Source organism: Choristoneura fumiferana, chromosome 15, assembly GCF_025370935.1.
Source record: "Choristoneura fumiferana chromosome 15, NRCan_CFum_1, whole genome shotgun sequence".
Taxonomy (NCBI): Eukaryota; Metazoa; Arthropoda; class Insecta; order Lepidoptera; family Tortricidae; genus Choristoneura; species Choristoneura fumiferana.
The window spans coordinates 6,145,597-6,171,343 of record NC_133486.1 but is presented as its reverse complement, the minus strand read 5'-3'; the positions used below and the strand labels follow the sequence as shown (position 1 = coordinate 6,171,343).

General features: G+C 37.1%; 2 protein-coding genes across 3 annotated transcripts in view; one reads left to right on the top strand and one right to left on the bottom strand.

Moving 5' to 3' along the window:
* Positions 1-25,747, top strand: part of LOC141435769 (neuropeptides capa receptor-like) — a 36,877-nt gene that overhangs the window by 1,163 nt on the left and 9,967 nt on the right. Inside the window, exons 2-3 of the mRNA XM_074098580.1 lie at positions 22,048-22,138; positions 23,468-23,670. Coding sequence (XP_073954681.1) covers positions 22,048-22,138; positions 23,468-23,670 — 294 coding nt within the window. The remainder of the gene's footprint in view (positions 1-22,047; positions 22,139-23,467; positions 23,671-25,747) is intronic.
* On the bottom strand, positions 9,528-17,102 carry LOC141435776 (acyl-coenzyme A thioesterase 13-like). Of its 2 annotated transcripts, XM_074098592.1 has the most exons (3): positions 16,978-17,102; positions 14,800-14,984; positions 9,528-11,743 (listed from the first exon to the last, which is right to left on the bottom strand). In XM_074098592.1, exons 1-3 carry the CDS (start codon positions 17,077-17,079, stop codon positions 11,530-11,532), a joined length of 501 nt encoding a protein of 166 aa, XP_073954693.1. In that variant the 5' UTR covers positions 17,080-17,102; the 3' UTR covers positions 9,528-11,529. The 2 variants fall into 2 exon arrangements, with proteins under 2 accessions (XP_073954693.1, XP_073954692.1); XM_074098591.1 differs by lacking the exon at positions 16,978-17,102 and having other exon boundaries at positions 14,800-15,540.

Below are 25,747 nucleotides of genomic sequence, written 5' to 3'. Positions count from 1 at the left end.
GACGGAATGTCGCTGGTGCCTTGGAGCATGGGTCGGCCGCTAGTTTGGGATGCCACTTGCGTTGATACCCTGGCACCGTCCTATAATCATTAACTTTATAATACGCCTTTGATATTAATGTTCCCTTGGCAATAGATCTGAATTCTGTATCCGTTTCATTTGTAATATTCTTTGGAATTTTATTATAAAAATGTATGCAATGAATATCAATATGAACGTATGAGTGAATGAATAGGCTGTTACTGAACCAGTGAGATACACTCTTTGGCCTCATCTTTTCTTTTGATCAGGTGAGATGGGGGTCCATCACGGGTCAGTTTTACGTAAAAAATAAATCTCGAACCTCGACATTTGTGGACCGCGAAAAGCTGTTTATGACTTCAGAGTTGTCATTCTTACCTCGGCGAAATTAAGTAATACGATTAGCAAACAATCATAATTTGATCCGTTCAAACTAGGTTCATACGCAGGAACTACACTGAATCTGGAGTTTTGTCCAAATCTAGTCCAACTACTTTTACTTTAGACCACCGTCAGTCAATACACCTCACTCTCGAAAAAGCAAAGACGTGCACCATACGTCATATTTTAACGCGTACCGCCCACACTGCTGTACCACTACCATGAGTTTACAGTGACCATACTCGATAGCGACGGCGTAAATTATTTGTGTGGAGAATTGTACAGCGCCTCTACAAATAATTTACGCTGTCGCTATCGAGTACGGTCACTGTAAACTCATGGTAGTGGTACTCTGCTCTGCTCACAATACGCTGTCGTAAACAAAGTGACGCGAGTTATGCGTCACGTGGTATCGCGTACTATCCACACTGCTCCTCAAAAAACGCTGACGCAACGTATTTAAAGCACCGATTTAGAAGTTACCAGTCAAAAAAGTGATAGGTACTGAGCAACGCCACTGCGTTTACGATGCGTTAGCGTTTTTTGAACAACGATGTGGACGATATGCGTTAAAAACGTGACGCGTGAAGCGCGTCTTTGCCTCTAAGGATCATAAGCGTATTTTGAGCACCAGTGTGGTAGATACATGATGCCTGATCGAATGATTAATAAATTCATACTCTTACCAATCTAACGCTAATCTAGAGGGGGTTGCCGCTTAAAGCTTAGCTTACCTTAGAGAATGTCAATCGTGATTATGACGCGATGAGTTATGTTATGATGCTCGTCTTTTCTGATTCTGAGAAACAGAAGAAAACAAACAGAGACGCTATCACAGATATGTCTCATAATGAGTGGTGAAACAGACCATAAATGTTGTACCAGGGATAGGATAGAGTATACCTAACTACCTACTTCAAACTCCACGCTCGAACTACCGATATCCATTACATCTATTCAGTGAAATAACCACAGAGGCACAGAACTAATAACATAGAGTAATCAATTTTACATACAAGTACCGATAATAAAATAGTACAAGATCCGAACTTGAAAAGATCTGCACCGGTCTAGTTTCGTGATCGCAATATTGTAGCTAACACTCCTCGTCGCTTCACTCGTATATAATTTTCCGAAATCTATAGATAGATTGACAGTAAAAGTGACAAATTACATTACTGAAATCTCATTGAATTTGGAAATATTCGGCACCTTCCAGTGCTGGTTGTGTAATGGTTACGTACGGGGAACAAGGTGAAAAAACGTGTGCTCTGACAAAGGGCGACATTGATTGTGAAAGGAAATACACAATGTACAGTCGAACAAATTGAATCATGACCTTTTAATAATCAATTTCACTAAAATTTCCTTGACAAAAGTATGAAATGTCAACATGACATTAGGAGCACAAAGGTTCCACCCTGGGTCATGATTCAATTTATTCGACTGTACCTACCTAGTGAATAATGTTTTGCCATCATATTTTGTCGGAAAAGCTCGTATTTAAATCTTGCTTTCCAACTAGCTTACTGAAGTTTACTGATAGAAAGCAAGATAACCTACGAACTTTTCCGACAAAATATGATAATGAAACAAAATATGGTAATGAATTTACTAGATCGATACACTCGTTAACATTTCGAGATCTCATGTGTATACAGCAAGCTTGATCTCTCGAATAATCCACTACTTGCCAAATTCCACAAACTCCAAGCGCGCTAACCGTTACGTTAATAATTTAGTTCTAGTTCACTAAACATGGTACTTCAGATAATCTCAGCTTAATACCCAATCACAGAGCTATACCTATTCCATCCACGAAGACGCGTGATTTTGTCAAAATTAGACATTAACGACATTGTAATAAGAACCACGGCACGCGTCATCGTGAATGACACTACCTATAGTTAGTAACAGACAAGTTTATTGTTGATTAGAGCACTCAATAAAATAATTTGAATGCTTCGTTACTCCTCTGCAAGTGGCAATGGGCGGGGCACATTGCTCGCAGGACTGATGGCCGATGGGGTCAAAAGGTTCTCGAATGGCGTCCGCGGACCGGGAGACGAGCTGTCGGTAGGCCTCCAACAAGATGGAGCGACGACCTGGTTAAGATCGCGGGATCGCGGTGGATGCGAAAAGCACAAGACCGGTATGAGTGGAGAGCCTTGGGGGAGGCCTATGTCCAGCATTGGACGTCTATTGGCTGACATGATGTTACTCCTCTGTTTTCTATTGCTCACTGGATTAGACAGCGACCTTATATTATACAGGGTGTCTTTGACCATGGGGCTTTAAACTGAAGGTTCTACTCGCATAACCAAGCTACTCTTGTTTTGTAACATTGTCAAATAACTTGAATGTACATAAGTAATTTAAGGTCGTTTTATTTATTCAAGGTCGCTCAGCGAGCTATGGAGAGAGCAATGCTAGGGGTTTCTTTGAAGGATAAAATCCGATATCACATTATCAGACAAAGAAAGAAAGTCCAGAGAATTAGTTCGCTGAAGTGGCGTTGGGCTGACCACGTCTGTCGCAGGACTGATGAACGGTGGAGTAGAACGACCTAGAATGGAGACCACGGACGGGAAAACGTAGTATAGGGCGTCCTGAGGCACGGTGGACGGACCCGGCAGCGGATGGATGCGAGGGGCTGAAGACGGTAAATCAGTGTATCGGACGGACATGGCGGTGTTATCGCTGTCTCTTACTTAGTACGGGGACCTTTAAATATTTTTTTACATTTATTTGATACCTCTTTGATAAACATTTATAAATGTGCTGTCAATTTTGTATTGTATCGCATACATTGAAAATTACATTAAATATGTATAAAAAAAGTGAAAAGTTATTTATCATATTTTTTTAAGTTGCAAAACAAAAGTAGCTCAGTTATGCGAGTAAAATCGAACCTTGGATTTAAAGCCCTATGCTCAGAGATACCTGTATTGATGTAGACTACTAACCGTTGCCCGTGACTTTATCTGCAAAGAATTCGTACTCCTCCGGGAACATTAAAATTTTCCGGGGCTAAGTCATTCATCAGCCACACTACCATTTCCTTCTTCAAGGTGAGGACTGAAAACCAGCAGCTCTGCTGTGTCCTTTACCTCTTCACAAATTATGTTTTATCTGTTTATTTCTTTGTATTTTTTATGTTATATTTATGGCTTTGTAAATAATAAATATTCTTTTTTTTTATTCTGTGACCTCTGGGACTCAAACTGTCTTCATGTCTAATTTCATAATACTGGTTTTTTTTATGTTAAAGCGGTACAAACAATCATACCCACTTTCGCATTTATAACATTAATAGTACCTACATTATGGCTAAATTGTTATCCTCGAAGGACATAGATATCATTAAGAAAAGGTTCTATCAATACCATCTTTGCAATGCCAAGAGTTCACAGACGCAATTCTTCGCGATTTCCGTTCTTTACAATATTAGGGACCAATTCGCCGTGTGAAATAAATAAATTATTAATATTATTTCTTCCAGTTAGTAACAGTCCCAATTCATTACAATGAGAAATTGTACACAAACGCAATTCTTCACAATGACAAAATAATGTTCCATTCCTTAAGCCGAGATTAGATTTGCAAGAAAAATTGCGGCGCTGGATTGCCCACTACAAACTTGTTGGCTTTACGGCCTCGCAATGTAATGCAACTTGCACGATTTTTCTTGAAAGTCTAAACTCGGCTTTACGAGTAGCAGAGGGGCTACTACGAAACTCGCAAATCGAAGTTCGTATCGCACCGTCCCTTTCACTCGCGTATTAAATGACATAAGCGTCAGCGGGACGGCAACATACGAAGTTCGAGTTTTGCACTTCGTGGTATAGGGCCAGTTCAAATTATGAAAGATGAAGCAAACCGCTTTTTAGTATAGTAGGTACATATATTTATTTGTTTGTTTGCTTCAAATTTGGTACACATTATGTAGGTTAGATGTCTATGCAAGTACATACAGTCAGCAAAAAAGCTTTAAGTAAAGTTGATGCTTCCATTCAACAAAAATTACCTAAACTGTCTAAAAAAGCGTGATCTAAAAATGCAACAAATTCAAAACATTAAATTATTTTACTGATTATACCAGCAGAAAAAGGTTTAGATACTTGAGAATTTATTGCGATATGATTTGATTATACACACACAGGATAATTAGGTTTAATCATCTTACTCGAAATCCGAATTTTGAAAAGTTTCGACTGTGTTTTAATTTAACAAAATCCTTAAATATTTTCGTACAGCAAAATGAAATTTATCACAATTTCATATCAAATATTCATCAAACAATATATAATTTATTGAATCAGGCGTTACTTTGCGGAGGTCCATATCAATGAACTAAAATAATTTCCTTGCTCACCCGCGACCTTACGATAGCTAAGCTTATGCAAAATATGCGTGTTCATGCAGTTCCTCCACCTCCACACTGTAAGAACACACACAAATCACACAAACCCATCTATCACCACCACCACACTACACTGACGCGTTTCGAACTCAAACAGAGCTCATCTTCAGAGTGACACAACCGTACACCATGCTACCAGTTGTTAGTCTAACGAACCACAACCACCGTTTTAACTTGTCACTGTAACTCCCCAAGTACCCACATACGTTTTATGAAACAAAACAAAACTACCCACAAATTATTAATAAATTTTTTAACCGTCCTTCAAAACTACCTTGATTTTTATTTATTTACTGTCAAGGCATGTTTTATTAACTACCTTTGCTGAAATTAGATCCAAGTAGTGTTGCCCAAATGCAAGAACAAGACGAGACTTAGCCAGTCTTGGTCTTGGTCTTGCGCCAATACACCTGGTCTTGGTCTTGGTCTTGGTCTTGCAGCAAGAGTCTTGCAAGTCTTGCAATTACCTATTAGTCTTTTACTATTTATTAAAGTTTACTTTAAATCTTAGAAAAACGTATTAGAATTGGAACATTGTGAGCTTGAATTAACATAGCCATAGTAAAGATCAAGCAGATTAATAAATAACTGAAGATTTGATAAGAAATTCGAAAAATCAACTGACCTATATGTCGTTTTCCATGGAAGTAACTGTTTCTTAATAAACATTTATGATTTATACATGTACTTCCGAAAAGCGGCAAATTTCTTTGAGAAGTAAGTACAAAACCTTTGATGCCGCATTATCAAAGTGCCGATGGTTAAAACATAACTATGCATGCACTCAGTTTGATTTTAATAGATATTTTTTTATTCGCTATGTTTATGGTATTAGTCGTAATGCGCATAGGTCCAGTTTTTCATATTCTTTGATACAGTTTTTTGCGTCTCATAGAATTCCTAAGCGTACCTACCTATACACCGAACTGTTACACCTAACTACTCAGTGAAATAGCGCTAAGTCCTAGCTGCAAGACGCAAGAGTCTTGCAGGCTATGTCTTGTTCTTGCTCAAGTCTTGCACGGTCAGTCTTGGTCTTGGTCTTGCTAAAAATACGCGGTCTTGTTCTTGGTCTTGGTCTTGCAAAAACGCAAGAACAAGACCAAGACTGCAAGACCAAGACTGAATTTGGGCAACACTAGATCCAAGCCGTAGCAAGGGAGATGAAACTAAATTTACCTGCTCATTAATAATAGACCCCATACTGTTGTATCTAATTATCTCCATGCATTCTAAAACATCGAGACGAAACCCCTTGCCACAATAATTGCGGCAAGCAAAATTAATTTGCGGGTGAGCAAGGAAATTATTTTAGTTCAAACAATATATAATCAAGATTACAAAGTGTTACTAACCTAAAAATCCGACAAAGCAAGTAAACATTGCTGTTTTTCATGGAAATGAGTTATTTTTCACCTTGTTTTTATTTGAAATTACTAATCACGCGTTTACAGTTCATAGTTTGTATTAAGCCGCGTATCCACTAAAGGCAGCCTCGGGCCGAGCGGCTGCCTCGCTCCGAGTCCGCGCAAGTCGAAACGCTGCCAAAGGCAGGGCTCAGACTGAGGCTCCTTTGAGCACGGCCAAAAAACCGACAAAATATGGCTCGGCTCCGGTGCTCGGCCTGAGGCTGCTCTAATGGATACGCGGCTTAAGGCTCCAAACTGAGCAAGGGCAAGTGATGAGGCACTTTTCATAACCTGAGTCGATAAAAAATTAATTTGATTTACTTATTCTCTAACATATCAAAAGATCTGATTCATAATTAACATGTTTTTTTTAATTATTATGAAATGAAAGATTTTTTTATTTATTACTTATTGTATACTTCATAATTAATTAACAATATTATTTTCCAATTTATATGAAGTCAAACTTAGTCGCCTGCTTGTAAAAATCCATATTAAAAAGACTATGAATAATTGTCAAAACAAATAAATGATGTCAAAGAAACCTATATATTAAAAAAATAAATAGAAAACGTTTAGGTTTTATGATTTCAAAGAAAAAATACTTATTTCTTCACAAAAGAACAAATTTAATTTGACAAATAACTCTTTATAATTAAATATGAATCAACTAATTATGTGAAGCATCATCTTATTTTAGATTGCCCCCGAACTGAGCGTTAGATAACGGGGCTTAGGATTACATAGAGAACATTAGTTATATATATTATTATAGGTACTTACCTATTATGTATATGTGTATGCGTGTGGTTTAATTTGTAGTTACCTAATTCAGTAGTCCATAACTCTGCTTTCGGTAAAGTTGTAAACTTTTGGTAAAGTTTTCCGAATCGCATCATTGGACGATCGTTAAAAGTTCGATTCCCGAAACGGGAACCTCACAAACTGGATTGCAAATTAAGATCGGTTTCGAGTTGATAAAGTCGGGAAATTTAGTTACAGGTTGCCATACAATTTAAATATTAAGTGGTTGATAACTACAATAGAGATTCAAAATATACTTCACGTTGACAAATAAATAAAAGAATGTACTTACTCGCACAATCAAAAACGATTCCAATGAGGGCTATCGTTTTTTGTCTCACTAGATGGCGCACTGTTGCGTGAGGTTTTTAAGTATGGCTTTCAAAGTCTGTTATTACGGGCGTGAAAACAAAGTTTAGATTAAAATCATATTTAATACACCTTAAAACCGTACCATAAAAATATCGAGCATGCCACAGTGTTGCATAGTCCCCGTTTTGTTCGGAAAAAAGGGAGGACAAAGGTTTCTGAAAGACAAAACTGTCTCAAAAAACAAACATTCATTGCCCTGGAACGCATATTTGCCATAATTAATTTCACATATTGCAAAATATTCACAAAACTATTCTAATTATAAATAAACCCGCGTAGCTCACCCAAAAACTATGAGATTTGACATTTCGGAGACTTCACGCTACACTAGCGCCTCTAGTGGCGAATTCATACGCGATAGCCCTCATTAGTAGCGCAGTAGCGCACTATGGCATCATCTCAAGCAGTGTTGCCAACTATTTTTGTCCACTCCCTTAGAAAGTAAATACACGCTTTAACCACGGGAATCCAGAAAAAAAACCGGCCAAGAGCGTGTCGGACACGCCCAAGATAGGGTTCCGTAGCCATTACGAAAAAATCAAGTACCTAATATTATGTGCGTTAACACAATTAAAACACTTAAGTACTACAGTCTTAAAATCTATTACCAGAAAAAGAGCGTATTTTCACGGCACTTACGTCCTTTTGTTGAGACGTGCAGATTTTCGGCAATAACTCAAAAACGGTATATCCGATCATGTTGAAACCAATTTTCGTCCTCGCATATCTCTGGTGGAAACGCAGCCTAAACCTTATCTGATTCGTTGTCTAGTGATGAGGCACTCGCATACCATGTGATGTATGAACTTATAATTAAGTACTAAAACAGTTATAGAGTTTAAGAGAAGTCTCTTCGTTCCATTCTCCATACAAACGTAGTCCCGGTCTCATTTGAAAACTAGGAAACAGAAATAAATGAAATTTTGTAAGTATGGACTAGACGTAATTATCTATGCCTGTGGTTTTTCAGATTTTCATATAAATATATAATATCAGAATTACAGGAGCTCAAAAGTCGACAAAAAAAAGATGTCAACTGCAGGAGAATTACAGACTAATAAAGCATTTTTACAAAAATCGTAAACACCACAGGCATAGAAAATATAATTAATATCTTGATTGTAAAATATCATTGATTTCTGTGCTATACTTTTCGTATAATATGAGGACAACGAAATCCAAAATTCAACCGCCCAAATCTTGAAAAGCCTACAGCTATCTCGATATAAATTATGGACGTCGTTGCGGAAGGCATGGGGGGGACGGCTGCGAGCGCTTATGTCACGAGCGATAAAGACAGCAATATCCCAAACGAATACCTAACGCGGCCGCGCCGCCGGAGCTGTCATAGCTATCTGTCCCACTCCCGTCCCTTTCCTACTCTTGTAAAAGAAACTTGTCCATGTTTCTGAGGCCAGCAGAATCAGACTTCCTAAGGCTACGGACGCCAACTTTTCAACTTATAATCATCGAATTAAAACAGCTTGAATAAGTAAGGAAGGCCCAATTTATCGCAGCATTATATAAGATCCCATGATTTTATTTCATTCGAACTAGAACCTATTTATTTTGGAAACATGATTCGATTTTGAAAAATAACAGACGCGAAAAATAATTTCATAATTTGATTTTAGGGTAAAGAAATGGAAGTAATTAATCTCTTATCCATGGAATTTGTCAGAAAACGGAGATTTCGTTATTGTCCCCCGTTAATTAGTAGTTCATATCATTTTAGTGGTTCTGACTACGAAGCTTGAGGTCTCGGGTTCGATTCCCGGCCATAGGGCTCTTTTACCTTTTGTTCATCATCATCACTTTGTTCATGTATTATGTGTTTTCTGTACTGCTTACTGTGTTGGTGTGCAATAAAGAGTTATTGTATTGTATTGTATTACCATTATAGGCGTATATAGAAGGGGGGGGGGGCTTGGAATATATTTGCCTATATATTCGTAACACTTAAGTATTTTTGAATCAGAATAGGACAATTTTTTTTTTAATAAATAAATAAATAAATATCACGGGAAAATTCACACCAATTGACCTAGTCCCAAACTAAGCTTAGCAAAGCTTATGGGTACTAAGCAACGGATAAATATAATTATATAGATATAGATACATACTTAAATTCATATTAAACACCCAAGACCCGAGAACAAACATTCGTATTTTTCATACAAATATCTGCCCCGACACGGGAATCGAACCCGGGACCTCAAGCTTCGTAGTCAGGTTCTCTAACCACTAGGCCGTCTGGTCGTCTGGTCGTTGTTCAAAAACCCTATCCTTCGAAATGGTTTTGGTAAAATATGAACAATGCCAATTCACTTGGCTATGTTGGTGACCGTTGCAACCATACTCGTTACCAATTACATTAAATTATGATTACAATAATATATTATAAAGTTTGGTAATAAACAAAACAAATTGAAAACCCTACATAGCTTAATTAATTTTATCACATCACGCACAAACCTACCTAATTACAAAAATACTCGTATGATGATAATGCTATCGCCCCCTTTGTTATGCGTATATATTATATAATTAATATTACATGTAGGTACTTTAATGTGCAAATTAGGATTTTATTTGTAGCTTGCTACCAATTAGGACCGTGTACTCTAATTAATGAACAATATACCTAATCTACGTGGAGTTCGTTTATCGCTATCCCGCGAAAACTATGCAATTTTTCTTGATAAAAAAATATTATATGTCCTTCCCCGGAACTCAAACTATCTGTATACCAAATAGCATTTAAATCGGTTCAGCGGTTTAGAAACAGTGAAAGATAACAAAGAAAAGAAACAAACAAAAAACAAATAGACTTACAAACTGTTGAATAGGTAATATTATTGCAATTTTATCCCGTCAGAGTGCAGCACTAGCACATACCATATTTTTATGATTTATATGTTTTCTGATTATCTTAAATGTCCGTAGGATGCCGTAATATCATATTATTTCAATTTATACTTAATTAAACGTAATTAAAATTAAATTTTATTAATAATAAACGTAATTAAACTTTTGGAAATATAGCTCTATCGCTACTATCGATGTAAGTAAATATATCATTTATTTTGTTACTCATAAATAAATATGTCATAATTTCTTGTATTAATACTTTTTGGTCATGATACGTCATGGCGGCAAAATATAAAGAGAACTGACGTTGTCGTGGCGGTTTGTTTACGGTTGGTGCTAGTGTCGCCCCCTGCGTAGAGCTTTGCCTAATATGCCCTATATATAATGTTAGTAGTGGGCCTAGTTGTTGCATCATCATTTTTTTAGGGTTCCGTACCTCAAAAGGAAAAAAACCGAACCCTTATATGATCACTTTTTCTCCGTCTGTCTGTCTGTCATGCAAAACCCTTTTTCTCGGGGACGCCTGGAGGTATCAAGCTGAAATGTATATCAAATACTAAAGTCTAGGTACTGTCCCTTGGAGCTGTGAAAAAAACAAACTTAGAAGTTTACTTAGAAACTTTACTTACTTTATTTTAGTTTACTTAGTTTAAGTTGGCTTAGAAGCCAACGCAATCAAAAGATGCAGCCGTTTATGCTGCAAATTTCCGCAAGTTTTCGAAACTCGCAATGAAATCAAAACCTATAGGATGCTTCCCGTGAACTCAGAATCTTGAAATTTGGTATGAAGGTAGCTATTATAACACAACCAACTAGAAAAGTCTGAAAATCATGATTTTTTGTCGGTCTGTAAATTTCATTGACCAATATAATCTGACCCCACACTGCGTACACTTTACGCGTATTTACTTAAGAGTGGTTCTGCATACACTGGATGTATTAATAAATCACTAGGAAAAGCGAGAAATATCTTCAAGACACGATTCCCGTTTACTTACATACCTATAAATGTGTACGGAACCCTCGGTGCGCGAGACCGACACGCACTTGCCCGGTTTTTTAATACAACATAACAATACAAATACTTTTCATTCAATTAATGTATTCTGATAAAAACGCAAACATAGTTCTGATTTCATTTTAACGATGAAACTTAGGTGGCCCTTATTTTCTTTTGAATAAATATACTTAGTTTACCTAAATACTTTTTAATACCACAAACATAATGTACAGTAAATAAAGAAATATTTAATCGTTACGACTAAAATCTAATTTCAACCAGTTTTCTGCTACTTTCTGGATGTTCTCCTGTCCAAACATGAAGGTGTTCAACGCTTTAGCCACGACCAACCCAGTTGTGTCGTTGGACGCACTCGCTTTTACTAGAATCGACCGACTTGTGATCCGGATTGGTGTTGTCTCCACTGTTACTTGTTCTCCAAGGGATGCCACGTTGAGAAAGCTGGAATTCGATCATATTTATTTTAAACTAGCTTTTGCCCGCGACTTCGTCCGCGTGGAATAGTAATTTTGGGAAGTATTTAATTTATATAGCATACCTATTCTGCCAATAATAGTACATAGAAACTTCTACGCTTTACCAAAAATAAACTATTTTAATACATTGCTACAAATATAAACTATTTTTTTTTGTTCTTCCATACATCCATCCATCCGATGTTCTTTGGTAAAACATAAATATTTTGCGGTTAGCCATAGTTTAGCAATACAACGTGTATTCTACCCAGCCAACACAAAAGGACTAATTCTTCATAGTGAACTATTGACACCTTACGTCCTTTATTGTAAGTCAAGGCATTTTTACTAAGCATAGCTACACATATTTCCGATAAATATGTAGTAACTTGTTTGGAATTCCTTAAGAACTTTCATCCCCATATTTTCAAGTAAATAGGTCGAAATTTGAAAAGCGCCAGAGCAAATGTTTTTTAGGGTTCCGTACCTAAAAAGAAAAAAATGGAACCCTTGTAGGATTACTTTGCTGTCCGTCCATCCGTCTGTCTGTCAAGACCCTTTATCTCGTAAACGCGCGGAGTAAGGTATCGAGTTGAAATTAAAACCCTAAACCCAGGTCAATAGTCCCGAAAGCTGTGAAAAAATCAAATTTCTAAGTCAAGGCAATCAAAAGCTACAGTCGTTAAAAAGGTGTTTCCATACAAATTGCCTCAACAGAAAATGTTATAGGGTAGGTACTTCCGGCTGTCCTAGAAACTTGGAATTTTGCATAAAGGTAGCTCTTATAGCAAAATAAATAAGAAAAATCTGAAAATCATAATAATTCATGTCTGACTATCTATGTGAATAAGCCATCTAAAATGACCCCACATTGCGTACATTTTGCTTATGAGCGTAGAAGGCTCTGCTAACACTGCACCATCCCCTCTGCTAACATCCCCTCGTAGGTAACATTTTCAAAAACGCTTAAACAAATATCTATTTATTTCTTATAAGTAGCCCAATGCCAAGTTTCATAAAGAACCATCGATTTATCTTCGACAATGACGATCTTCCATACAAACTTTCATCCCCTATTTCACCCCCTCACACGAAGAATTTAAAAAAACGTGCGTACAGATATCTATTTATCTCTTTTCACGTGCCGAAATGGCAAGTTTAATAAAGATTCATCTATTTATATTCGATAATGACGACCTTGCATACAAACTTTCATCCCCTATTTCATCCCCTCACAGGTCAAATTTTCAAAAAACCTCAAACAAATATAGAATTATTTCTTATTAAGTACCTAAATGCCAAGTTTCATGGTTTTATCTTCGACAGCAACGAACTTCCACCATATAAATTTTCATCCCCTATTTCAACCCCTTAAAGCCTCTTTTTCGATATAAAAGATAGCCTATGTTCTTTCCCAGGGTCTATTTTATCTCTGTACCAAATTTCATCAAAATCGGTTCAGCGGTTTAGGCGTGAAAGCGTAACAGACAGACAGACAGACAGACAGACAGAGTTACTTTCGCATTTATAATATTATATATAGTATATATAGTATATAGTATATATAGTATATATAGTATGGATTCCTCGCGGTTTCCACTCATAAATTTCTAAGTCATTCGGGACTTAATATCGTGATATCGTGTTTTGTAGTAGGGATGGCGATTCTTTCCAGAAAAGATCGATACTCGAATCGATTCGAATCGAAGCCTGAATAATCGATCCACAAAAAAATCGAAGTCAAAAAGATCGATTCTCTAAAAATCGATCTTTTCTTGATTTGCTTTTCTACCTAGCTCGTATTTTCAATAATATGTAAATCCAATTATGGAAAAATGACCTTAGTACCTAATCGAAATCCGCAGTTCGTACCTATCGTACCACTTACTTTCCTATCAAATACTATTAGCGTAAGCGGGGCGGCCCGATAAGAAGTTCTAAAATTAAGAATTATGACAAAAAAATGTAAAAACCGAATCTCGATTCGGGATACTCGATCTTCAATTTCGAAATATCAATTCACTAGATCGATTCAATACTCTGAATCAATGTTAAAAATCGTTTTGTGATATTAAATGATATTGTAACGGATAATTTACGTTTTAAACAGAGTTTAGCTCGACTGTTTCGGGCTATTTCGTAGCCCTTCTTCTCAGGAGCACGCGACTCGGCGGCTGCCGCAACACGGACACTTCGCGCCACCGCTCTGCTCGCGCGACTGCCCGACGAAACTAACACCGACGCACAACTACCCGCATTTTTATCGTCATTTTTACTGTCAACACTAACCACATCGCTCCGTAAAGGCACGTTCACACCAACCGATCCACCATGCCCTCGGTACCGCTCTGCTTTCAGAGCATGACATGAGTGCGTGTGAGCTTTGGGGGCGGCAGACGTGAACTTGCCTTCGAAATCCAAAAGCTTAATGGTTACTTGAACTGAAATGTATATTTCAGAACTAAATTACTTAATGTTATTATTATTTTAAAATTTATGACGGTGGAAGCATTCTATTCTTCCACTGAACGTAGATATAGTTTAGATATAGTTAGTTTAGTATTGTAACTAAGGGACCCCATACATCCCTGTATTTTTATTATTATTATTTTTTGTATTTTTTTTCTTTAATTGTATAATATAGTTTTTAAGTAAGTATTTTATTTGTAATTATATTATTATGAAAAAATGACTTTCTGCCAAGTTTCTTGCGGCGCATTCTTCTTCGCAATGATGGTCTTTCCGAAAGCGCTGGTAGTTTAAAAAAATGACGTGTAAAAGTGCCCATTGCGGCCTATTTACTGAATAAATCATTTGAATTTGAATTTTTGATCAACATATCGAGCTAAACTCGGTTTAAGACGTGAGTTATCCGTTACAATATAATTTAATATAGAGAGAGAGCATTGGAGAAGAGCGGGATTATTCGCGATAGTTCCTAGGTAGTATTCCTTTGGCTCAGTTACTTTGAAGGAAGTACAGTGAATAATCCGAAGAGCGGAGCAGCTAAAGTAAACCCCACTATATACACCACATACTCACTGCACATTTAAGTTGGTGGTCCACGCAAGTTTTCCGTCGCGCACAGCTAGCAGTTGGACGACGGTCAGCGCGTCAATAACTGACGCCATGTATCCTCCGTGCAGGGTGTTGGCTACATTACACATCTGCTGTTCTACCGTGAACTGAGCGCAGGCACGAGCTTCGCCGACATTGAAAAGCTTTATCTGTAAGGAAAATGGCAGCAATAAGCATGGGCGCCGGCAGATTATTTTCATAAGGGTGCATTGCATCTTGCATCTGCATATAGGGATGTGCATTTGTATTAATCTAGTTCTATTTTGTTTTACGTTAGGGGGTGCAAGTGCACCCCCATCCCGGCGCCCCTGGCTATAACCTATCATGGGACCTACTTTTACGTATTCGCGCTGTCATCGTTCATCCACCATTAATCACTTCGCATAATTTTGGTTCTACAATTTTTTGCTATATAACGATCTTGTGGACACTGGCAAAATTTTCCTCCGATGAGACATATTTTTTTAAACTAAAAATTAATCTGTCATGGAATCAGGATTTCCTGGAATAGAATAATAGATTTTTATTAACATACAACACAGTGACTCTTTATTGTACAATGGCCTGCATAAGTGGATGGATACCTTACACGAGGGGTGGCGATTTTGTTAGGTGTTCACAAGAAATGAACTAGATGGCGCTGTTAAACAGTAACGATTTAGGTTAGGTTAGCCTTCTTTTTCGGCGAAGTCGCGGCCAATAGCTAGTTATAACTAAATTAAAAACGAATTTGTAAAGTTTTATACAACTGTTGGATCACAATGATGATAAGAAACTAACACAAAAAAGACTTAAACGATCTATAACAACCTGATTGACCTTGTCATGGTTGTGGTAGCTAGCTGGTATAATCATTAGAAATCGCTCCTTCGCGCGAATATAGCGACCACATAAATGTACACAAATACCTTGCTAAAACAATATGGTACAAAATCGTTAAAAATACTATTGTTTTTAAATTAATCCCTCATAGCTAATAGTGCATTGAGTCTTAAGGGCGGTAAGTAAGGAATTACGAACGAGATTCTATTAGAAGCCCGAAGTCGAAGACTGAGGGCTTTAATGAGTCGATCTACGTAATTCCAGTACCGCCCGTACAACATACAATGTTTTTCATCACATTTGCGAGTATATTATGTGAAAGAATAAGTATAACTTTTACAAAAAATTGCCGATACCACTGGCTGCGCTCTCGGGCAGCGCTTGCCGGCTCCCCTGCAGCGGGCACCTGCAGTGCTCGTCGTCGTCGTTCATGTCGTACGCATCAGCAGCGCGCGCAGCAGTATTATTAGTACGCGCAATGACTCATTTACCGACCTTGGGTTTTATGACCAGAAAAAAGGTCGAGGGTTTTATATGGGGCATTACGGTCAGGTTAACCTGTATTATTATTATTAATTATTTATTTTATTTATTTATTTGCCAATAAAACGCTGTAAAATTCAAATTATACTTACAAAAAAAAATAAAAAAATCATTAAAAACAAAACAAAGTTATTTAGTAATTTTTATCCTTCCTTCCCTAAAGCGACGGAAGACCACGCCCTCTGGCCGGCACTTGGAGTCTAAAAGAGCGAAAATTGTTGGCTCTATTAGACTATATGTTTTGATACTGTTAAGTGTGAAGAAAACGATATAAAACCATGATTAATTTTGTAGTAGCGTATAAATTAGCGGGGCCTTTTTCCAGGCACCCTTTTGGGTAAGGTAAACGTCCGGTTGCTCGCCACGCTAATGCCCAATGGAAGACACCCTGCTGTCACCTCTATTGCTAATGACATAAGATTAAAGATGCCAACTATTGGGAAAGTGACGAGCACTTGGCTTTTGCAGGTGGTAGGACCTTGTGCAAGGTCCGCCCGGATTGCTACCACCATCTGGCTCGCTAATCCTGCCGTGAAGCAGCAGTGCTTGCACTGTTGTGTTTCGGCGTGGAGAGTAAGACAGCCGGTGAAATTACTGGCACGTGAGGTATCCCATCTTAGGCCTCTAGGTTGGCAACGCGTCTGCAATACCCCTGGTGTTGCAGATGTTTATGGGCGGTGGTGATCTCTTACCATCAGGAGACCCATTTGCTCGTTTGCCATCCAGTAAAATAAAAAAAAAATAAAAAAAAACTCGTACGTTTTCTTAATGGGTTACCTTATTGAAAATTAAAGAAGTATCGAAACAGTTCGGATGTCCTTTCGTATATCTTTGCATAGCCTGTATTACACGTAGACCTCGCGCGCTGCTGGCGGCCATTTTTCTTGATATTATCTAGACACGCACAGTACACCGTATTGTCAACTTTGATTTAAGAAATATTATTCACGGCGCCTCTTTTATATGAACGGTTCATGCCAAATAGCTATCTGGAGGGTTCTACAACGAAATTCGCGAATTTCGTATCGTACCGTCCCGCTCACACTCGTACCTGGGCATTTCTATCTAATAATCTCCCAAAACATTGTATGGATGAGTCCGTTTTGCTACACATTTTTCTTAGTAATTTTCGTAACAAAACGGACACATCCATACAATATTTTGGGGACACATCTGGAGACCATGTTTTTCCAGCTTGGAATCATGGACTGAGTCTACCTTCCAAATTTTGTTGAAATCGGAGAGATAAACTCAAGGTACAACGGTAGATAGAAATGCCCACCTATTAAAAATAATACGGGACGGCATGATCGTGTTTGTTGATTTGTTGTTTTTCCACGCGGAAACAGAGTGACTGATTGATAGAGATTTTGGCATAGAGATAGTTTATGAGCCTGAGACTTGTTCTTTGTAGGAATAAAGTATAACTTACTTTACTTTTAATATTTACACTACTTGTAGTTGGATGTTGTTTTGCAATACTGTGTCAACCCACTGTCATTTTGCAATACAATCTCAACTGTTAAAATTGTTTTCCGAGGGTTGAAATTGTATTGCACAATTAATCAGGGTTAACACACTATTGCAAAACAGCATCCAGTTATCGGAGATCCAGTTATAATATTTGTAGTTTAATTTCTAGTCACAGGCTCGCGACGTCGAAGTTCCCAAGACGATCCCATAGAGCTTATGGGAACGGAAGCAATACCATGCCCTCGGTACCGCTTTGCTTTTAGAGCATGACATGAGTGCGTGTGAGCTAACTTTGGGGGCAGACGTGAGCTTGTCTTCGGAATCCAAAAGCTTAATGGTTACTTGATCTGAAATGTATATTTCAGAATTATATTAATATTATTATTTAATTTATGACGGTGGAAGCATTCTACACTTCCACTGAACGTAGATATAGTTAGTGTTTAGTTTTGTAACTAAGGGACCCCATACATCCCTGTATTATTATTATTTTTTTGTAAATGTTTCTTTAATTGTATACTGGAGTTTTTAAGTATTTTATTTGTAATTATTTTATTTTGAAAAAATGACTTTCTGCCAAGTTTCTTGCGGCGCATTCTTATTGGCAATGATGGTCTTTCCGAAAGCGCTGGTAGTTTAAAAAATGACGTGTAAAAGTGCCCATTGCAGCCTATTTACTGAACAAATAATTTGAATTTGAATTTGAGTACAATAGAATATAATGACTCTTTATTGTACACCACAAATAGTAAGCGGTACAGAGTATACGGAGAGAAAAATTACAAGGTAAGCAATAGGCGGCCTTATAGCTTAAGAGCGATCTCTTCCAGTAATAATACTACTTAGGTATAAATATATATAAATAATAAAAAATAATAATAAATATATATATCATGGGACACTTGACACCAATTGACCTAGTCCCAAACTAAGCAAAGCTTGTACTATGGATACTAGGCAACGGATAAACATACTTATATAGATAAATACATACTTAAATACATATTAAACATCCATGACCCGAGAACAAACATTCGTGTTATTCACACAAATATCTGCCCCGGCCGGGATTCGAACCCAGGACCTCAAGCTTCGTAGTCAGGTGCTCTAACCACTTAGCCATCCGGTCGTCAAGTATAAGTAAGTATAACCAAAAAAATTGTACTTTATTCGTGAATTTGTGCAAGGAAAAATTACTCGTCACTAGTCTACTAATGTCCAATTCAATCCAATCTATAGATAAGCTTGTAGATTGATTTGATTTGAAATTTTGACTTTAACTTTGACTTCGATACTTATAATTTCATTTTTCATAGTCAAATTCAAATGATATGCCTAGGAATTTCGTGATCTGGCGGATTTTACGATCGGCCGCCGACATATAGAATCGAGGTGTCTGTTTGACTTTTTTAAATGTCTTCTTATAACAGTAGGTAGGTTTGATTAGGTTAGTTTAAAAAAAAGAAGAAAATACTATTTCAATAATAAATTATTTTATGATTATGACAACAGAAAATTACGCAAACGAGTCATTATAGCGTATGAAATTCGGGTAAACGATAGAGAACTCAAGATAATACATATACTTAGAGGAAACTAGGAAACAGACGATGCTTTACTCTTAATTATCTTTTTAATTAGGACATAATTAGATAACATAAACTTTTACAGCTTCTCTAGTCCCCGCGGCAATGGCGTATCGTAAAATATAGAAGCCTACATATACATATAACATAGTACATTTAATGTAACACAAACCTTAACGTTAAATTATGTTGAGGTACACGTAACTGAAGCATTTCAAAGTTAGGGAAAGGTGGAGCCATCAGCTTTTAACCCGGTATAATCCTACTATCCTACTACTCTTATTATAAATGCGAAAGTTTGTGAATTGTGAGTGAGCGAGTGAGTGAGTATGTTTGTTACTCCTTCACGCTGAAACGGCTGGACGGATTTGGATGAAATTTGATATGTAGGTAGATAGCTGGACATCTGGAATAAGACATAGGCTACTTTTTATTCCGATATTCCCACGGGATAGGGAAAAACTCTCAAAATAACAACCGCTGGGCTTAGAGTCATGAAATTAACATGATTATCTTTAATGCAACTTCAATGAAAACCACGTAATTTTTGGGAATACCCACGGGAATTTAGAAAATCCCGGAATTTCAATTCAATTGCTGTTTCTAATAATTTACGCGTGCGAAGCCGCGGCTAAAAGCTTCACACCACCTGACAAGTGACAAGTGTAGATTTTTAGATAGGGCTAGGCACTTGTAGATTAGTAAACAGAACCGGCTCCTATTCACTTGCACTTGCACTAATACTAAGCACTTATGCAATATGTTTACACACATCTGACAAGTGTAAGTGTCAAGTACTAAAAGCATTGGCTACTAAGCTATTGAAAATAATGTTCTCTATTTTAGAATTGGTGTTTGTGAAATAAGCAACAAACATTTCTCATCACTTAAATGAAATGGTAATAAAAGTAATGTTAATCTTATCTTTTTTATCGCATAGTATGGGTGACAAGCACTAGTACCTACAGCGACGAGCACTTTACCTAATGGGTCCCGACTGTTGACCTTTAAGTTAGCTACTTAACAGAGTTCTAGACCACTGGACTTGTTTTTTCTCTTTTTAGTATTTTTAAGGCAGTCGATATTTTGATTTTTTAAATCTATTGTTTTATTGATGATTCTGCCAACGTTGAGTTTAACCAACTAAGACACAACTTGTATGTAAGTACATCGCCGTGTAGTGTACAGTACTTAATGCTTATTGCTAGTTTTCGGTGGGATAACAAACAAAATATACGACAAGATTTCAATAACAATAATAATAAATTCATTTATTTCGGGCAACTTGGCCATACAATAAATACCTTACAGACTAATATTTAAGCAACTGAGATATGTATGCATTGCATAGGAAAAAATCATGTCTAGATTCCTGTCCAGCGATGGTGTAGGGGTTATAGCACGCAGCACGGATTGCTGAGGACCTGTGTTCGATTCCCAGCGCTGTTCTCTTTTTCTGTTTTCTCTGTGCATCCATGTCTCAGTTTGTATTTTCGTTAACATACATATGTATAATCAAAAATATTTAAAACTTAGTTGGTGACAAAACGGCTAATTCCTATTGATGTCTACTGAATTTCATTTCATTAAAACCTTATTTGAAGGCGCGAGAAGAAATATCGAGTGGCGGTACCGTGGCCCATCGATCACTCATAAATCTATAGCAATAACGAAAATACAAACTGAAACATAGATGTACAGAAAAAGAGAAAAACCAGAAAAAGAGACCAAGCTGGGAATCGAACCCAGGTCTTCAGCATTCCGTGCCGCGTGCTATACCGCTACACCACCACTGCTTCCACTGCTTAGTGTCGCTACTTAAGTGACTAAATAAGAAACAAACAAGCTGAGATATGTGGTGCATAGGAGAAATTCGTGTCTGTACTCCTGTCTAGTGGTGGTGTAGCGATATAGCACGCGGCACGGAATGCTGTCCACGAAATCCCAGCGCTGGGCTGGAATGGGAAAATAATTAAAACATAGATCGTACTCGTCAAACTGAACAAAATTAATTCAGCGAGTTTTAAAAATATTTTATTTTCATTTATTTTTATTACGCTTTTAAGTTTATTCGAAGAAGCAATGTAAAGCAAAATATTTGATATTTGTGGCATGACAGGCGACGTCAGTTGGGTTCTAGGATGGCGTACATTGACGATGATGATCCAATTACCGGTGATCTATAGAGCCTCTGTTTTTTATATTATCCCCGGTTCTTGGCCACACACTGTATTATATATTGCGTCCATTATTAATTATAAACTTTATTTATTTTGTCGTTTTCCCAATGTTTGTTTGTTCGACTAGACGGAGACGGCATTACATTTGGCCTTACGGGCTTCCGCTCATCTGTTGTACGAGACGGCCCATCGAAATTGTGTACCTACCGACTGAAAGCGATAAGGTACAAAAGTGATCTTATTTTTGACGTTGACTGTACTAGTTAATGTTAATAGATATTCGATTTCATGGTATCTCGTACAACAGATGAGTGTAAGACCAAATGTTTGTTTAACAAATGAGTGTTCAGGATAAAACAATAATCCTATCGATTCGTATAATACTCGTAGAATAGCGAGTGTTTATTTTTTTAATTAATAGTTGGTTCGATTCCCGGGTGAGACAAGCGAAGTTTAGAAGCTCGTTAAATGCAGCTTTGTTTCATTTTGAAAATAAAGGAATGTTTCCTTTCAGTACAATTAGCTAAATAAAGGATTTAGGGTATTTGCCCTCCAGGGCCTATTGATTTTTTCCACCCTGTATATGTGAAACTGTTTATATGTTTCAGGGTTGCCGCACGAACTCTGGAGCTACTGGCACAGATATCCATACATATTTGGCGACTTTTTATGTCGATTCGTTCCATTCATGACTGCCACGTAAGTTTCCGACCACTTTCACATATAAATATAATTATTTACTTATTAGCCTGCGTTGCCCGCGACTCCGTCTGCGTAGAGTTCGTTTATTGGTATCCCGAGGGAACTATGTGATATTCTGGGATAAAAACTATCCTATGTCTTTTCCTGGGACTCAAACTAACTGAATTAACTAAGTATAATAACATGGGACAATACTTAATACATGGGACACTTGACAGCAATTGACCTAGTGCCTAGGGGCAGATATTTTTGTATGAGAAATATGAATGTCTGTTCTCGGGTCTTGGGTGTTTAATATGTATTTATGTATTTATCTATATAATTATATTTATCCGTTGCTTAGTACCCATAATCATTCCGTGCCATAATCATTCAGCATTCCGTGCTGCGTGCTATATCTCTACACCACCACTGGACAGGAGTACAGACACAAATTTCTCCTATGCACCACATATCTCAGCTTGTTTGTTTTCTTATTGAGTCACTTAAGCAGTGACACTAGCGTCATCTATGTTGTAGCCCTCATCGAGAAACTTTCAACACTCCATCGGAACTAACCGCTCACCCGGACAAGAGATGTCGCTATTAAGCAATCAAATTAAGATTGGTTTTTGGAATCTTTTTGTATTTTTTATTTTAACTCCAAATTGAAATAAAACTAAAATAACTTGAAAGACTTGAAATAAAAAATACAAAAAGACTCCAAAAACCGATCTTAATTGTATACTAACTAGTATTACAACCCTAGTAGAACAACCCTAAATCACACTGAAGGTAGTATTGAATATGTATAAGTTGTAAAAGGAATAATTTCGTTACCCGCTGAGGCGGTTTACGCCTTTTGTGTTAGGGTAACGGCATGTAGCCTTGAAACCCATAAAGGCTCATAAGAATTTATGATTAGCGTTAGAAGAAAAATTGCAAAACCTGAGGAAGTACAGTTAAAGAGGTTTTGAAATAGAATTCGACTTCCATTCAGAGGCCAGAGTGGCCAACCTCGTAGAGTATTTAAACTCCAATTCAATAGAATCTGACAATCCTGTAGACACTTCCAGCCTACTAATATAAACACCGGGCTGCCTAAGGCTTTGTGATGTGACTATTATTCTTTTTTGATTCCTTTTAGATTATAATTGCAACAACAGGGACATATATAATCAAGTGTGCCCACGATAGGGTGTCTTAAATATGTAGAAAATTGACAGATTCTACTGAATTGTACTTTAGTTTCAGTGAAAATTTCAAAATACGCGCTCGTCAACCGAAACAGGCGCAAAGAGTAGTCGAGTTAGGAAAAACGGTCTTTCAGTAATTTTTTTTTTTCAGTGGAACTTACTCATCCGTGCTGACAATAGTTGCATTCTCCGTAGAGAGATACGAAGCCATCTGCCATCCTCTTCGCATTCGTTCTAGAAGCGTTAAGCGAGTGGTGATAGCCCTATGCGCCGCATGGACCATAAGTGCCGCAGCTGCTCTGCCTATTTTACACGTGTATAACATTGAACAACGAGTAACAGCATATCCAACTGGCAAGTTTTCTTCTTTGGCTAATATTTTCCTTTTTACCCAGTCGGGCAAGGAGTGGTAATGTTTTTTTCATCACACTTGCTCGTCAATAATAATAGTGTTTTATTGCAAATGCCATTTATTTAAGTTGAAAATTGTAAAGCCACGGCATTTTCTATGCTGGTTGTTCTTTAATAATACGTAGAATATTTTTTTTTCAAGTTTCTTAATGCTCGGTGTGAAAAGTTGTATGAGCCACTCGGGAGCAAAATTATTTTCATCTTGGGCGTTAACACTTGAATGAATCCTTCGCTACATTCTGGATTCAATGTACGCCCTCGCCGTAAATACACCATTTTGCTCCCTTGTGACACAAATAACTATTTCTTCTCTAGGGAGGTTATGACTTAAGTTTTAATAAAAAGTAATTAGGTACGTCATTTCAGGCTAAAACGTTTTATTTACATCTTCAAAACTTAGCTATAAACCAATTTTACACCATAAAAAATTCCACACATCATGAAACTTCGTTATTTTTATATTTTAAAATTTATAACAAACTAGAAATACCTACGTACGGAACCCTTGATGCGCGAGTCTGAGTCGAATTTAACCAGTTTTTTTTGTTCTTATCGAATACCTAAACATAAAGATTCATCGATTTATCTTTGATAATGACGACGTTCCATATAAGTTTTCATCCCCTATTTCATCCCCTCGCAGGTAAAATTTTCAAAAACGCTTGAATCTATTTTATTTTTTATAAGTGCCCAAATGCAAAGTTTCATAAAGTACAATCGATTTATATTCGACAATGACGACCTTCATATAAACTTTCATCCCCTATTTCACCCTCACACAGGAAGAATTTTAAAAAACGCGCGAACAAATATCTATTTATCTCTTATCACGTGCCCAAATGCCAAGTTTCACAAAGAACCATCGATTTATCTTCGACAATGACGATCTTTATATATAAACTTTCATCCCCTATTTCACCCCCATACAGGAAAAATTTAAAAAAACGCGCGAACAAATGTCTATTTATCTCTTAATCACGTGCCGAAATGGCAAGTTTAATAAAGACTCATCGATTTATCTTCGATAATGACGTCCTTCCATATGAACTTTCATCCCCTATTTCATCCCCCCACAGGTCGAATTTTCAAAAAAGCTCTTACAAATACCGACTTATTTTTTATTAAGTTCCTAAATGCCAAGTTTCATGGTTTTATCTTCGACAGCGACGAACTTCCACCATATAAACTTTCATCCCCTATTTCAACCCCTTAAAACCTCTTTTTCGCGATAAAACATAGCCTATGTTCTTTCCCATGGTCTATTCTATCTCTGTACCAAATTTCATCCAAATCGGTTCAGCGGTTTTGGCGTGAAAGCGTAACAGACAGACAGACAGACAGACAGACAGACAGACAGACAGAGTTACTTTCGCATTTATAATATTAGTATGGAGTATGGAAGTATGGAAGTATGGATGTTTTGCAATAATTTTAATAAATATTTTTTTATTGGAATAATTAGCTTAGCATTGAAATCTATGGTAGAATACTGGAAAAAAGTGACAACCAGGGGGGCTACTACGCAAATCGAAAATAGAAATTCGTATCGTTTTGCTGACACAAATATTATTTAATGCGAGAGTAAGAGGGACGGTACGATACGAACTTCGATTTTCTAATTTTTATGTAGCCCCTTGTATTGGCGGGTAGTCATTATTTTATTCAGTCGTTTTCTAAGCGTCTATCTTTTGCCGAGCTGTGATGTGTTTAGACACAAAATAATTTCATTTTTTGCATTTTTTTCCTCGCAATGTGATGAAAATCATTGTGTGTATCAAGGGCCGTAAGGGGATTAACTCGAGTAATTAAATTAATTTCTAATAGACTCTCGTTAGTAATCCCTTTCTTACGCCCCTTAATGCACAATGTACTATAATAATATTGTCTAGCAGGCTGTCTGTCCACTGAGGGGGTAATGCGGACTGGAGTTGCCACAGGGAGTTGCGAACTTTATCTGTCCGTAAACGTGGAGCTAGATAGCGGAGCGTAGCAAGAAAATAATGCGAAGCAAAATTGTGCA